Here is a 17,518-nt window from a genome sequence, read left to right on the forward strand (position 1 = left end):
TATTCCTCAAAGTATAATCAAGTTTTTAGCTATTGAAAAAAACCAACAGGATTTGCTTTTACATTTAGCAGATGCAGCATGCCAGTTTACAGATTTGGGATTATATTGAGTTGTACTTAATGTTTTATTGGGCCACAGGGAACCAGAATTCATTCATCTTTGAGAATCCCTTTAGGACTTGAGAGACATTAATATACATAGTAAAAATATAGTCAATACATTTGTGATTTTATTTAGAATACATTTTGAAATTTATATTAAAAAAAAATGGCAGCCTCTTTTGGGAAGGCACCAATCAAGAAAAAGCAAAACCACCTTTGCAAGTTAGTATTCCAAAAACCATATTTCGCCAAAATCAAAATTAAGAAGTTATTCTTCTATAAGTTATTACAAGTTAAATTTCATAATTATAAATCAAGAAAACAATGTTAATTTTACTAGAATGAACTATATACCTTTTCTACTTTCTCCTCTTCTTTTTCCTTTTCTTTCTCTCGCTCATCAATTTTTTCAGAAGACAATACAACCATCGTAAGTTTTCTAACAATTTGCTTAGCTTCCACAATTTCTCGTTTATGTTCATCCATAATGCAATTATCAGCTGGAAGAAGCTAAAAATGGTTCATTAAAATTTCATAAAACAGCTAATACTATTTGCACATATAAAAAGCAAACACTATTTTCAATTGATAAAGCTGTACATAAGAAGTCTAGTCTATTCATGACCATGATTTCCCTTCTAAGTAAGTTTCTCTCTATTATGTTCTTAAAATCTGACACAGTTAAGTATCAATATTTTGTACACCCTTAAAACTTAGGTATTACAGTTTCGTGTCTCCTGTCAGAGGTCCTAAGTAAATATAATACTACAACAATGATGTTTACCATTTAATGTATTAGTTTACCCAAGAAAATATGTACCTGTTCCATTAAAAATATTATAGATTTCCCTTTTAAAGGCCAAACTCCCAATTAAATAAAGTACTGAATATGGACCCAATTTGGGATAGGTGAGCTACTGAATTACATAAAGAGATAAATTTGATTTCCCTAAATGAAAAATCTCAAGTAGAAAAACTATGAACTTGACATCTCACTTTTCATTTTCTAAATAGCTATTTGACTTAACTAACAAACTAGTTTCTAGTTTATTACAAAAGAGAAAGTAATATGTGTACTGTCGACCCTCCATTATGAAAAAGGATCAAGTAGCTCAAGTACAGCTATCTTGTATGAGTGGAAGATGGTTAATGTAGACATTTCATAAAATAACCCACACAAAGAAAAATATAGCCAATGAACCATTACATGGTAATTTCGGCTAGGCACTATAGTGAGTTATAGAAGAAATGTTCCTGCCTCTAGAAATGCAGGCTCGATTTCAGTAACTAAGTCCAAAGCAAAGTAATCAATCAGTAAACATAAACGGAAATATAGTGAAATATTAAACTACATATTGTAGACTTCATCCCATTAGTCAAAAAATGGGGGGTGGAAGAAAAGTCACTACAGACCGGTGCAAGGAGGTAAGCAAGGCCTTCTCCCATTCTTTATGCTCCCCACTGGCAATCAAACCCTTTTTTATTGCTTTACTTATCAGCCATAGGTCCTCATCTTTTACCTAGACTATTGTGATTGCCTCTAACATCTCCCATTACAATGGGTGAACTGTAAATTTCTTTAGCATTCTCTCAATTTCTAGTTTTGTGTATTTGAGAGTATTTTTAGGTGTATATAAAGTAACAACCATCACATCTTCCTAGTGAACACAACTTTATTATTATGGCCAAAATAGACCAAAAAGTCTATTTTGTCTAACAATAGTAATTTCCCTGGTATATTTCTCCCACCCTTTTACTTCAAACTTCCTTTGTTCTCTAGAAGTCTCATGCAATCAATAAAATGACTTTTAATCCTGTCTGAAAAATCATCATCACCTCAACAGGAACACTTAGTCTGCCTTCATTTATTGTTAAATTCAAGCATATCAGTAATAAATCAATCATCATTTTTGTATTTTCTACTTGTCCTGCCAGTCTGCACTATAATCTCATACCTATGTATTCAAATTCTCCTTTTTTTTCTGACCAATATTCCATGTTCTCAGTTTGTACTTCATTCCCCTACTTTAAATCTTGAATGGCTCCCTACTCCCAACAAGGAAAAAACCCAAACTCCTTACTATGGCACTTAAGGTCCTTCACAGTTTAGTTCCAACCTACTTCTCCATCCTCATCGCTCCTACATACTACCCCAGGCTCCAACCACTCTGAGCTTCCTGGTGTCCCCCTGAGGCGATAACGAGGTCCTTTCAAATCTCCTGCCTTTATGCTCAGTTAACTCTACCTACGAAGCTTCCCACCTTTTAAAAGCATGGCCAGCACCTACTGATCATGAAAATCCCAGTTTAACATAACTAGTTTGAAAAAGCCTCCCAAAATGCCCCCAGACAGAAAGGATCACTATCTAGTCTGAACACCCCCCACACATACACAGCACTATGTGACTATCTCCCATACAGTTCCTGTTACGTAATGCAAAATGTTTTCTCTCTTGGTAGACTATGACTGCTTCCAAGGTAGAGATCAAGTTTTATTCAACTCTGTAACCACAGTATATAATGATAGGCGAGGAAGTTAGAGAGTGATCTCAAAGGCAGTGAAGATGTCAGCTTTGGACAGGTTTGTTTTGAGTTCACAGATACCCTAATGCACAACCTCATAAAATAGGAAGTTCTATACTACAAACCTAGTTTTTTCAAACTGGCAGGCTAACCTGTTGCTACCTTAGAGGTCATCAATTATAATAACATACATACTCTTCTACATCCTGGATCCAGCAATAAAAGCACAATACTAGTCATTTATTACCCAGTAAACACACAAGGAAAGCCATTTTTTTAAAAATATGCGAAGACTTCCCCATGCATACTGAATGCCAAAAATTAACATTCTGGAGAGAAGAAAAAAAGTATCTAGGTAATCCCGTATTTCCTACAATTTGTGTAAAATAGAGAAGTCTAAACCACATTGGTTATAACTTGGCCCCTCTCCCACAACATGTGCCTTCATAACAATTAAGACTTTAACTTCATATCCAACCTTGAACTCTGTAATGGTGACAAAAGGTATTTGATTTCCATAGTTTGCAGAAGAATTAAAGTCATTCACTTTATAAACACAAAGTAATACTGCATTAGGGCTTCAAAAATTAAGACGTGAGAGCCTACGACCAACCTTGGAGCGCTAGATGGCACCCTACTCCTCTTCTCCACCCCTGGGACAGACAACCAAAGATTCTTAGCAGCCCACTTGACTTACATGTACATAGAGATCATCTAAATCAATCAGATTAACTTGTAGAAGCACTGCTGCAACTCTGTATAAAGATGAAGGAGTCTCTCCATTTGGTTCCTTGAAAAACAAAAGAAAAATTTCTATTTAGTGCATAAAGTACAATTAAAATCATATCCTTTATCACCAATACTTAAAAAAAATTAGATCAAATAACTCTTGCTCAACAATAATCTTCATTGCTCTTCCTGAGCATACATAGTATCTGAATTCAGGACAAAGATAATTATGTCAATGCCCCTTTTCACACTGAAACATCTGATGAACACAAAGGAGTTTTGAAAATGGACACATTTTACAATGCATGCTAATATTTGAATAAATCTAAAATTTAAACAGAATAGAGAGATTTTTATACTGTATAATATTTAGTTTGAATTTGTTTAAATGTGTTTTCTTACCTTGCCTTTTTCAAGTAGTCCTAAGTAGAAACACAGATAGACAAGACTGACAAACTTGCAAGTGCAGAACCATCAGTGTCTGCTTTATCCATACTCCCTATTCTTTTATTTCTTGGGTTTTGTGCTAAGAATGTGTGTGTCAGCTGATTTCCCTTTGAAACAGGTGTCTACACATATTACACATGTATAAACCGATAGATAGATAGAGGATAGATAGATAGATAATGGCCAATTCCAGGCCAATCTGTTGGACTCTCCAAGGAAACAGAAGGATCTTTGAATGCTATCAAAAAGACTTTTTCCCTAATTCTTAAACTACTTGGGGTCAGATGAATAGAAGAATGAAGTGAGAACTGGCAATTACTAAATGACCGAATGCAAATAAAAAGGAAACAGTGAAAATACATTATGTTTTGCTTCTACTAAACACTGAAAATGACATCTAAGTAAGGTTCCCCCTACAATTGTTGATAGGTATTCTGAACATATCATGCGACGCTAATCAAACTAATACATATCATATAAAAAAGGCACTGTTTCACTGTCATTTTTAAGACAGGTAAGTTTTCAACTTAACATTTAATTTTAAATGTTTAAAAAGGGTTATTTAGTAGCAAAACATTTCCCATAAAGACAAAAGATAACCAGGGTCTCAAAGCAAACCCACAAAAGCTAACTACCTGATTTGAATCCCCCATGAATACTTTCAACATTCCCACATCTCTGTTTAAATGAGTCACCACCAGAAGCCTGAACCACCGGGCCAAACGTAACCTCCCACACTCTGATCCTCATATTGCTCTGCACAATCCCTGTTCTGTAATACCCCACCTTTCTGCATTCTTGAAAATTTTCCACAGAATCCTCTGGAATTTATGATCCATTCTCAGCAAAACCTCTACCTCTCCTCTAACTGTTCCCTCCACCTTCATGCTCAAACAGCCTAGCACTCCCTAGAAACACCACACCCACTGTAACCCAGTCAAGTGTTGCCTGTTTTCCCCAGACCCCTACTACTACTATGCCCAGAGGTGGGGTACAAGTCATCTTTACTTTTTATACTTGTTTTCAGATTATTCTCCATCCACCCTCTCTAAAGCCCAACCAACTTTTAATTTCCTATCACTCTATCCCTCACAATTGTTGCTGTTTTCATTCCATGGTGGTCAAAGAATTTATTTTGTATTATTTCAATGTTTTAAATTCATTGAGATTTATTTCGTGGTCTCTAATAGGGCCTAACCTAGAGAATGTTCCATGTGCACTTGAGAAGAATATGTAATCTTATTATCGTTGGTCAGACTATTCTATGTTTGTTTAAGTCCAGTTGGTTTATAATGTTGTGTATGTGCTTTATTTGCTTATTGATCTTCTGTCTTGCTGTTCTGTTAATGAGTGGGGTATGGAAATGTCCAACAATTATTTAGTAAAACTGTTTATTTCTCCCTTCAACTCTGTTAACGTTTGCTTAACATATTTTGAGTCTCTGTTTGGTGCACATGTGTTTATAAATTTCTCATTTAAACAGTTTATGTAAGTATGCTTAGCATTTCTTGTAGGGCAGCTCTACTAGTGATGAATTCCCCCAGCTTCTGTTTAACTTGGAATGTTATAATCTCTCATTTTTGAAAAATAGTTTAACAGAGTTCTTGGTTAACAGTTCTATTCTTTCAGTACTTTATATATGACATCACACTGCCTTTCGAAGACAAATCAGCTGTAAATCTTTTTGAGAATCTCTTGTATGTAGGAGGTCACATCTGTTTCGCTGCTTTCAACACTAAGGGACTCATTTAAACAGATGTGGGAAATACATAAGCAGAGTTAAACGGCTGCTTTCTGTCCCTTCATCTTTCTCCCCTGCCTCTGGGACTCCATAATATACATACCGGTACACTCGATGGTGTCCTATAGGTCTCATAGGCTCTGTTCGTTTTTTTTCTTTTTTGCCCTTTCTGCTCCTCAGAATGGATAACCTCATTGACTTATCAAGTTGGCTGACTGTTTCTTCAGCCTTTTCAAATCTGCTCTTGCACCCCTCTAGTGAATTTTTCATTTCAGTTATTGTACTTTATTCCAGAATTTGTTTGGTTCCTTTTTTTTTAAAGATTTTATTTATTTATTTTCAGAGGGAGGGGAAGGGAGGGAGGAAGAGAAGGAGAGAACCAAACATCCATGTGGGAGAAACAACAATTGGCTGCCTTTCACATGCCCCCAACTGGGGACCTGGCCCGCAACCCAGCCAGTGCCCTGACAGGGAATCAAACTGGCAATCCTTTGGTTCACAGGCCAGTGCTCAATTGACTGAGCCACACCAGCCAGGGCTTTTTTTTTAAACAGGGTTCCTTTTTTAAAATTGTTTCTTTATTGATATTCTGTCTGATGAGACCATACTTTTCTGGTTTCCTTTAGGTCTTCTCATGGTTTCCTACAGATCATAAGCATGTTTAGGACTGCTGATTTAAATTATTGATCTTGTAAGTCCACTACTTGGGCTTCCTCAGGGACAGTTTCTATTATTTTTTTCTTGTGAATGAGCCATAATTTGTTTGTTTACACACCTCATTATTTCTTGTTAAAAACTGGACATTTGAATATTATGCAGCAACCTGGAAAATCAGATTCTCTACCTGCTCTGGGGCTTACTGATGTTGCTTACTGTGGGTTATTGTTTGCTTGTTTAGTGACTTTTCTAAACTCACTTTCTAAAGTCTGTATTATTGTCACATATGGCCACTGAATCTGCGTTCTATTAGCTTAGTAATCAGCTAGTGTCTTCAGTTTTCCTAAAGGCCAGAGCCCTGGCCCCCACACTCCCCCCAATAAAGAAAAAAAGAGAGAAAAGGAAAAAGAAAAAAATACCCTCCCACTCTTTGCACATTGGCTGTTAGGGCACTCTTCTACACCTGGCCAGGCCATTTATAACTCTGCCTTAGTCTTCACGTCCTGCTTGTTACAGAGCCTGAAGGCCAGAGGAAAAAAAGCTTAGGGTCTTCTCAGCCCTTTTCTGAGCATGCATATAGTTCTAGGCATGTACATGGCCTTTTTTCCCTATTACCTAGTATATTCACCTGCTTCTTAAAAGCCATTATCCCCCCCCTACCCTGTTCCCCCACATAGCTTCTTATTAAACTTCTTCCTTTCCAAGCTTTCAGTCTCCCTATTGCTTGTCCAACTGTTGTTTCTTGCTCCAGGCTGCTAAAGCCAAAATGCTTTGAGCAAAAGCCACCCTGGCGATGCTTCTAGTCAGGCAAAACAAAGACAGGCCCTTGCCCCAGTCATTCATGAAACAGCCAGAAAGGTCAAAGCCCACAGTCCTCTGAAAGCAATTCTTTGCATCCTCTGGCATTATCGATCTTCATTAGGAGTGTTGGCTTCTATCTTCACAGCCAATCATCTATCTGAGTGTGAAACATAGTAGTCAGGCAATTTAAAATGTGACAGCACTCTCTTATCCCAAAGCAGTAGCTCTTTCTTCACCAAGGCTTTCCTTAGTTGTTCTAAGTTTTTTATTAAATTCCAGAGTCCTACAAAAGTTGATTGACAGTTTTGCCAGCTCCTTGGTTACTTTTATGGAGGGACCAACCTCTGGAGTTCTCCACTCTGCCATTTTCAGCAGTACCACATTATTGCCATCTATGGACCCTTGCATCACTGCCCTTCCTTCAGCACTGCCCCTCTGATTCACTGTCGCTCTCTCCGACTCTATTCCTCTCCTAATTTTTGGAGATTTTCATATACATGTAAATGATAGTTCCATCTTGCTGGTCTCTTGGTTCCTTGAATTTCGCTTCCCAAAATCTTCTCCTCTACCCATCTCGGCCATTCCCTCCATATCCTAAACTTTAATATTACCAATAGCTACAACTCCTGCAAAATGCCAACTTCAAGTATCTACCCTCAAGTGGATCCTTAATGCTGACGACCATTCATACTCTATTTCCATTGTCCATACTCTCTATACTCTCTCACTCTCCTACACAACTATTTCCTACCTTCTCTTCTAACCTCCAATACCTCCTCTCTTATTCTCTCTCTCAGCTGATGGCCTTGCTTTCTATTTCAATGAGAAAACTGGAGCAATCAATAGGACTTCTATAAACTCTCACCATCATATCTACCCACCTACCAACAACTATACCTACATATGCTGCCTTTCCACTTGCTATCATAAATGAATTCCCTGTTTCTATTTAAATCAATCCATCTGCTTATGCCATAAACTCCATTCTCCTTCCTACTCAAGAACACTACTCCAATCATTCTTTCCTCTCTCCTACATCACCAGTTTCCCTTTCTACTCAGTCATTCCAATTAGCATACAAATGTATTTCTCTCCTCCATCTTTTAAAAAAATCCCACTTGAGTTCATTTGCCCTATGAACTATCACCCCATTTGTCTGTGTCTCTCAAGCAACTCCTTTATAGAGTTGTCTATTCTCACTATCTCCAATTTCCCACTCCCCATTCTCTCTTAACACCACCCCAACGCTACCATAATGACTAGTTTTGACCTCCCTGCTGATAAACCCAATGATTAACTTTTAGTCCTCATCTTAACCTATCAGAGGCATTTAACAGAGTTGATCATTCCTTCTTCCATTTAGCCTCCAAAACTCCATGTTCTCTTTGCTTTCCTCTTACCTCCTATATTCCTCCCATCCTCCCAGGCCCTTTAACATTTAATTACCACAAGAATCAGCCCTTGGACCACCTCTCTAATCTCTGTATAGCCAACCCTGATGATTTCATCCAGTATCACAACTTTAAATATCATCTCCACATTTTTGACACCCACGTTTCTATTCTAGCCCAGCCCTTTCTCTGCAACACCAGGTCCATACATCCACTAATTTACTCAGCACCTCCACTGGGAGATCTAACAGACATCTCAAACTCAACACGGCCAAAACTTAATCCTACCGACAACACTCCAGATCCATTTCGCCTGAAAGTTGTCCTATCTCAGTTGATGATAACACCATCTTTGTAGCTGCTGAATCCAAAAAAAAAAAGTCCTTAACTCTATTCTCTCATATTCTGTACCTAATCCATCTAAACACTATTGGCTCTACCTTAAAAATATATTTAGAATCTCATCAATTTCCACTGTTATCATAACCATATCAATTCTTTAAAAACCTAAGTCAAAATACAAATACACACTATTTCTTTTTGTCTCTTGTCTCTCTCACACCCACACCACTCGTGTCACCCCAAGAGATGGCTACTGAAGAAACTCCTCACTTTAACAGCTAGTAATTAATAGGAAAAAAAATTAAAGCATTTGTCCTGCCTTTCCAGTAGAAACTGTATTTCAGGGTAACCAAACCACCAGGCTGATAAGGGACAACTGTTCTTCATAGAAGAATGACACCTAATAAATGTAGAAGGCATGATAAAATTAGTAAATCAAGAATTTGAAACCTTAAAGAAATAACTGACTCAGGAAATGATCATCCCTGTATTCTACACCTCGTAATGTAAGGTTGATGGAAAAAAAGAGTGTTCACATGGTGCCAAAGTATCAACGTGCAGGTAACCTGCTATTGACAAGGGAGGAAATATCACTGTATAATGGAGTAATGAGACTGTCATCAACTTACTGGAACATTAAAAATCAGACAGATATTGGGTGTTATACAACATAAAACATAACGCACAACACATGGAGTATTTTTGCCATTAAATATTTTACCCAAACATAAGTCAGATCAAGCCTTTAGACCTAACTCCAAGTATATAAGAAAAACAGGGAACAAAAAACAAATTAAACCCACCATGAAAAATTAGAGAAATTCAAACGGTGGAGTGTTCTATGGGAATGGTTTCCTAAACAAGTTGATGCCATTAAAGAAAGGGGAGATACTATTCTAAATTACATAATCCTAACAATCAAATAGAATGTATGGTGTTTGATCAGATCATTTGACCAAACAGTTGTAAAATGCACTGGAAGGGGGGCAATTTGGGAAATATGGATACTGTGTTTATTATATGATAGCAATCTAGGTAGGTATGAAATTGGTCTCATGGTTAAATAGAAAAATGTCCTTTTAAAAAGTACAAACTAACATATTTAGGCATAAACATTCATGATAACTAATATAAATTAGTATTTCTAAGAAAGCATACCACCATGTTAATAAACTTACTTCTAGGTGATGTGGTTATGGGTATATATTATATTATATACTCTCTCCTATATGTTTGAAAATGTTCATAATGAAGTGAAAAAGTAAAAAGAAACACAGTGAACAAACTAAGTCAGATCACATCACTCTCCTACTCAGAATCCTCCACAGGTTTCACCCAGCATCAAAGTCAAGAACTTTGCACTAGCTGTGTGTGATCTCGTCTCTCATCTTTGACCTCGTTTCCTACTGCTCTCCCATTCAATCACTCTGATCCAGCCACACTGGTCTCCTTGCTGTCCGTGTACACATCAGCATGCTTATACCTTATGGCCTTGCTTTGCTTTAGCTAGTCTCTTTGCCTTAAGATTCTTCTCCAGATATCTGTACAGTTTACATCCTCACATCCTCCATTTCTTTGCTGAAATCTCATCTTTTCTATGAGGTCTATTCTCACTATTCTGTTTAAAATTGAAACCTGCAACTCCAGTGCTCCCAATCTTCCTTCTCCTGCTCTCTATTTTATTTTTTGCCCCATCTCACTGATAAACTTGTAACATACCGTATAATTTACTTTGAATGTTAGTTTAGCATCATAAAGGCAAGAATTTCTACTTGTTTCCAGATGTAGCCCCAGCACCCAGAACATTACCTAGCATGTCAAAGGTGCCCAATCAATATTTCTTAAGTGAATGAATTTGGTTTATAAGAGCACCTACTCATGCTACCACTGTTATTATTACTACTATTGTATTTTGACTCCACAAATCAAGGAGCTACCATATGGATGAGAGTCATCATCTCCTTCCTCTTTCCTATGGCAAGACAACTCCAACCAAGTGTGTCTTCTGATACCCTCATGCCCTAGTACTCCATTCTGCCTGACCTTTGTGCTGCCCCTCATACGGCCCCAAAACCCTGTATCACAGCAATCCCTGTTAGGGGGTTCAACCAGATATGTCCGCCCAGTTTTCAAAAATGATCGTATGCTCTGAAACTGCTTACATCCCTTACCACCATTCCAAGTAAAAGCATCCAGGATAGCTGATCACAGGTTGAAACTAGAATAAAATCACTCTCACTGACTTCATAGAAGAAATAATTAGCTTTGCCTAGAAGTCCTAGCATTATGGGCAGGGAGGGGGAAACACAGCCTGGTAACCGAAGTAAGTTCTAATTGGTGAAAATGTGGGTGGCAGGCTGGAGTGAACATTATCAAACAGTGATGAAAAAAGGGGAGGGTGGAATAAGGCAAGGAACTAACATACACGGTGACCAAACATGCCTGGGAGCCAATTCCCAAGGTTATGTACTCTAAGCGGTTCCTGATTTTGGTGGCTTTCTTTACTTTACCTCCCAGACCACAAATTACCTAAAAATCTCTGACATTTCTTCCACTGGCCTTAGTGGTCCTTAAGACTGCAGATTCTCACAACAACTGGATAGCTCAGGTAACAGAAAAAAGGCAATGGTGTTACATAAAGCAATATGAGGGTTACTCTTTCCAATAATAGATTAATTCGAAATCAAATGTTTCTTGGTTGAGTATCTCTTATACAGGGTCCGGCACAAATAGCACCCCTTTTTTTAAATTACAAAATCTTTTATTAGAAAATCGTAAGCATGTAATTCTGTAACATAATAACACACTCAAGCACGCCATATGACATTTTAGGTGAAATGTTCAAATGAAAATGATAAATTGTTACACTCACATTATTACCCTACCAACCACACTCAAGCAGGCCTTACTTCTGCCAGACCCTGTATTATAAAAAGGCTCATTATCTATTAAAAAAGGATTATTCCAACACTGTCAACCCCCAGGGAAATTTTAATTCAGCTCAAAAAGTGTTATTATTATAAGGATTATTTTCATATAAAAATTTTAATTCTAAAACTCATATTCAACTAACAATACTTGATGTTATGCAGTAGGTCATCATTACTCTACCATGCTATGCGCTGAAACCTACAGTCTCCAAAGCCCTAACCTATATTCTAATTAATCATGCCCAAGTTAAATTCAATTACCCTATCACTTTAGCAGTTAGCTTCATGTTCTCAAAGCCAAAGCTATCATGGTGACTCTTAAAATATTATGAAATACTTCACCTTCTTCCCTGTACTGAGAGTGGACTCCCTGGCTTCCGGTAGGAACTGGAACAGCTGCCATCACTAATTTTTGAACAAAGGTGAAATACTCTTGCCCAAAAACTCTAGCATGTGTCTTGTTTGATATCAAAAAACTATATGCTTTCAACTTCTGATCTGATTTCTATTCTGGAGCATCCCAGATTGTGAAAAATAAAAGATAAGCAGAGGTAGTAGGTGGTATATCATTTGAGAATCCTAAAAGAAATTGTCTTACTATCTATTCTGAACTTGAGCTCCAGAGGACAGGAATAGACACGCTTTACCAGAGAATCTACATTGCCTAAACTCCTAGCAAAGCAACAGTATATCATAAACATTCAATAATGAGTATTTCTTGATTAGTTGAATAACCCAAGCAAACTAACAAATGAAGAAAGGCTTTACCAAAAGGATAACGGAGGCCTTATTACCTTAAAATCTTCCATGCTATCAAGAGATAAGACCACTCATTTACAATTAGAGAGCATTTACTATAGACTAAATAGTAAATTAATCCAGAGAAATTAGTAAAACATAGACCCTGCCTAAATGACCCATAATCTGGCAAAAGAGATAGACATAGTTTATTCTAATATAACCTGATAAGTGTTTAGAAGTCTGTGTCAAGTTTTACGAAAATAAGAGATCTTATTTTCTTATTTGGTGACTAATTCTGCATGGGGGAAATATCAGTCAAGACTTTATAGAGCAAGTAGCACTTGATCTTAAAGAATAAATAGAGGTTCATAAGATTAAAAAAAGACAGGTGAGAGGGTTATATAAGAACAGCTTTCTAGTTATAAGGAACTGCATGTAAACAAAAGTCTACAAGGTCTGTCCAGAAGGTATCCAGCCATGTAAGATGAAAAACAGAGACATTTATTGAAGATTCAATATACAAGAAACATTGCACATACAACAATGCAGCCTCAGTCCCCTTCAAAATAGGCACCTTGGGACCTCACAAGTTCTCCCAATCAGCTGCCCTGTCGTATTTTCCTGATTTTCATTTATGCTCTGAAATCTCTTCCCTTTCAAAGGTGATTTTACTTTTGGGAAAAGCCAAAAGTTGCAGGGCACCAGATCTGGGCTGCAGGGAGGCTGAAGCCACCTGGGTGATTTGATGTTTCACCAAAAAACTCTGCACAAGATGCGATGCATGCACGGGTGAATTACTGTAATGAAGCTGCCAATCACCAGTTGCCCTGAGCTGTGGCCGTCTGAAACATCCAAATAGTTTCCGCAGAGAAATGTTCAAGCTTAATGCAAAATTTGGTGCAGATTCGTTGCTCTACTCAGTCAGTCATTTTGAATGTGAAGGCCACACAGTACACATGCTCACTCTGTGGAACAGCTACCATCCCCACTGACTAATATAGTGAAGTCATCACTGTTCACACATACACATTCCAGTCCTCTCTCCTTGGCTGCCAGGTTACATCAATGTCACGCAAATCGTTCTCTTTATATTAACAATGGCTGGGCATTTTCTGGAGAGACCTCATATAGATAGCAATGTCTGTACCTAAGTTCAGGAAATAGCTAGTAATTTAATATGGCTAGAATATCAGGTTTGAAGGGGGAAAACACTAAAGTTGAGGCTGGAAGAATGGGGCTACTTTGTGAACAGCCATTTCTGACATGTTTAGAAGTTTCAATTTAATCCTATAGGCAAAGCAGTGTGTCAATTAGATCTCTTTTAGAATGCAAGAGCAGTAATAACATGAAAAATGGATTCAAAGAGAAATAAACAGAGACAAAGATTTACTACATAACTATTGTAGTGGTTTAAGTGAAAATTATTCAATGGTCATTGTCTATACAATAAAATTCTAATTCAACACAGTGTTCAAGGCAGTTGACAATAAAAAGTGCACCTACATTTCCAACTTCATTTCCTGTCCCTTTATCCCACATCTTTACAATTCAGCCACATCTGACTATATATACCATTTCTTCAATCTCTTATGTACATTCATACCGTCACATCTTCATTTAGACACTATTTGTTACTTCTGCACAGACAACTCTCAACTAACAAGTACTCATCCTTAAAGGTCCAGGTTTTTTAAAGTTTATATCTTAAAATATTCCCTGATTCCAACTCTCCCAAGGCAAAAAATTTATTATGCTTTCCTCTAGGCTTTCACATCACATCATTCATATTACTAATACAGTACTTATTACAGCTCATCCTTAGCTATCCACTTACCTATTTCCTCTGCTAGAATGGCTTGGCTGAAATCAATCATTTACAAATAAAATTCAAATTAAATTATACATATTAGATCATGAAATTAACCTATAGATAAATACACATACACACATACACATTTTTATTTTACCTGGTAAAACTTGAATTTGAACCCAAGAATATGACACAGTGTTTGCGGTTCACACATACTCATGTAAGATTCTAATAAAGATATAAAGAAGTCATCATGTTCCGGCCTGCATTCAAACACTTCTAAAATGACATCCAAAACTCTATTGGGATCCAGATTAAAGCATCCTGCAACAGATGAGATATAAAAAATGCAAAATGATTTTATACATCATTTCTAGTAAAGTCATTAACATTCAGGGACAATTTATATAATAAAAGTATTTTTAAAAACAACTTCTTTTACAAGTTTGCTTCCCCCGCCCCAGAGGGAAATCTTTATAATTTTTAAGTTCATCAAGTCCATGTCCCATATGTTACAGATGAGAAATGTGACTTGCCTAGTATTCCAAAATGGGTTAATAACAGGGCTGGGCTGGTTCCCAAAACCTGTGACACTAAATTAAGTAGACTTTCTTCTGTGGTACACTGTCTCATCAGTTCTTCACTACTCAGGCCAGCGAAAGAGAGCCACATTTTTTAACTCTTAGCAAAGTATGAAAATCAAACAACGCATTTTTTACAAATTAGGCAACTAAAGGTTTGTTTTAATGTTGTATGCAGAAGTTATTTGCAATGTTGATAAAAAATTCATGAAAGTAGACCATGATTTTGAGAATAACTTTGTAGTTTATCTTATATACACAACAAAGCTCACTGTATCACTGATTATGTTTATGGGTTTTGGTAGCATTCTAAAGGAAAAACAGGTATACTGCTGATAACAAGAGTTGAGAGAGCATCAAGGAGTTGGAGACATAAAAAAGGAGCGTAGATAAAACAAGCAAAGAAATAAAAGAATAGATGATATACATAGAGGAGAAGAAAGGGAAGAAGCACTGAATAGGTGCTAATGGCCACTTATCCTTACTAATCTCCAATGGTAAGCTAAAAAGGGCCCCCGCAGACAGGGACTTAACAAACGACCCTGTCAGTCACCCTCCTCTTAATATGTATATAACCTCTGTTTGCATTTAGCCTCAGCTGTTACCATAATTAAACTGTAATGCAAGCACATCATTTATGCATTTAATTTATGAGAATGGAACTATTTACACACAGCCAATAAGAAAAATAATCTTAGGTGATGTAGGCCATTCCACCCACACCATTCCTCTCAATAAAATGTATTCTTATGATCCAAAGTGAGCATGAGCTATCACTCTGCTGCTCCCTCAATTTATATCAGTTCCTACATGCCATAAGCATCAAGTTAAATGACATTCTAGTACTTTAAATTACATATTTTTCATTAGACAAAGCCCCTCAATGCAAGCTAACCACTTCATTGGGGCAAGCAAATAAACAATAATTTCTTCTAATGCTGGAGGAAAAAAGAACAAGTGTATTGAAATTAGGGAGAGATTTAGGTCTAAACACTGTATCTTATGGATAACTTAGGGGATTTTTTAAAGAAAATTCTTACATACTCTATTTTACATGAAGAAATTTCAAGACTTCTATTAACTCTACACTTTACACTTAATTATATTAAATGCTATAAAACTAACGTCCAATTAATCATACAGTAAGTCCTCATTTAATGTCATCAATATTTTACAGCTTTAAGCAAAATGACATATAACAAAATCAATTTTACCACAGGTTAATTGATATAAACAAGCATTAAGTTCCTAAAGCATCTCATCAACATTATAATAATGAAACTATGTTGAAGGAAACCTTGTTATTTATTCGAGGACCTGCTGTATCATAGCACTCACCTAGAAAATTGAACTCAACAAATAAAAGCATTTCTTTCTTCTTTTAATAAAATTCAAAGTTAAGAACACATTTCTTCCATTTCTCATAATAAGAAAAAGAAGGGCTAGTGAGGGATCATTTCTTACTGAAAAGAGCTCCACATTTTCATAAATTCACCAGAGTTGTTCACCTAAAGCTTTGCAAAGAAAACTTCTAAACATTTTGCCTCTCCCTATTAATGTAAGTGTCTCCAAAATTTAGCAATTGGAAATTTTAAACATCGCTGGTGTAAATATAAAATGTAAAATGGAACAACTACTCTGTAAAACTGGCGGTTTCCTTAAAGTTAAACCTATACCTACCATATGGCCCAGTCATTTCATTCCTAAGTATTTCCCCAAGAGAAATAAATGTCTATGTCAACACAAAGACTTCTTCACAAATATTCATAGATTTTTAATAGGATACTCTCAAATACCCATCAACATATAAATGAACTAACAAACTACATTACAATATAATTGTAGTGTAGGCAAGGAACTGCTATTCAGCAGTAACAAGGTTAAGAACTATTAATAAAAGCAAAGAATATCTGGTCAACATGGTGGCAGAGGTAAACATGGCTTGCCTCCTTGCACAGCCACATCAAAATTACAACTAAATTATAGAACCACCATCACTCAAAACCGTCAGAAATCAAGTTGAACGGAAGTCTGACAACTACATCAGTAGAATTAAAGAAACCACATCCATCCACACTGGTAGGAGGGGCAGAGAAGCAGAACAGGCTGGTCTCACATCCACATGTGGTGGATAAATATTTGGGACGGATATCTTGGGAGTGAGGAGTCCCAGCCTCACACCAGACTCCCCAGCCCATGGTTCCAGTGACAGGAAGGTAAGTCCCCACAACTTCTGGCTACAAAAAAAACAACAGGGATTGAGTCTAGAAGAAACTTCTAGAGTCCCAAGCAGTTTCTCTTAAAAGAACCTATACACAGACTACTTACTCAGATTCACTCCCTCTGATCTCCAGCACTGGGGTAGCAGCTTGAAAGGTACCAGTGGCACGGAGAGGAACTAAAGTGTTTGGCATCGAGGCCAGAGCTGGGGAACAGCTTTCTCGAGAGACAGAAAGGTAGACAGAAGCCACTGTCCCTTTACTCAGCCCTCCCCCCACACAGCCACAGAGCTCAAGGCAGTTGCCACATCTGAGACTCCATCAACCTAACAGTTTGTCCTTGGAGATCCCCAGAGACAAACTGTTGTCCCATCCAAAATTGTGGGCCCACCCAAGCTGTTCAAATAGACTTTTCCATACAATGGCTGCTGTTGACACATGCTTCACAACTTCCTAAATCCTCTCAAATAGTAACAGCCAGCCTTAGGGAGCCCCCAGCCCCCATA

General features: G+C 37.1%; 1 protein-coding gene across 3 annotated transcripts in view; it reads right to left on the bottom strand.

The window, feature by feature from the left end:
- Positions 1-17,518, bottom strand: part of THOC2 (THO complex subunit 2) — a 113,681-nt gene that overhangs the window by 50,981 nt on the left and 45,182 nt on the right. For all 3 annotated transcript variants that reach the window (XM_054576988.1, XM_054576986.1, XM_054576985.1), the window contains exons 8-10: positions 14,370-14,536; positions 3,321-3,413; positions 456-611 (exon numbers count right to left, since the gene is read on the bottom strand). In XM_054576988.1, the coding sequence (XP_054432963.1) occupies positions 456-611; positions 3,321-3,413; positions 14,370-14,536 (416 nt within the window). The remainder of the gene's footprint in view (positions 1-455; positions 612-3,320; positions 3,414-14,369; positions 14,537-17,518) is intronic.

This window comes from Pteronotus mesoamericanus, unplaced genomic scaffold (genome assembly GCF_021234165.1).
Source record: "Pteronotus mesoamericanus isolate MK-2021 breed Mesoamerican mustached bat unplaced genomic scaffold, CSHL_Meso_final contig_40, whole genome shotgun sequence".
Taxonomy (NCBI): Eukaryota; Metazoa; Chordata; class Mammalia; order Chiroptera; family Mormoopidae; genus Pteronotus; species Pteronotus mesoamericanus.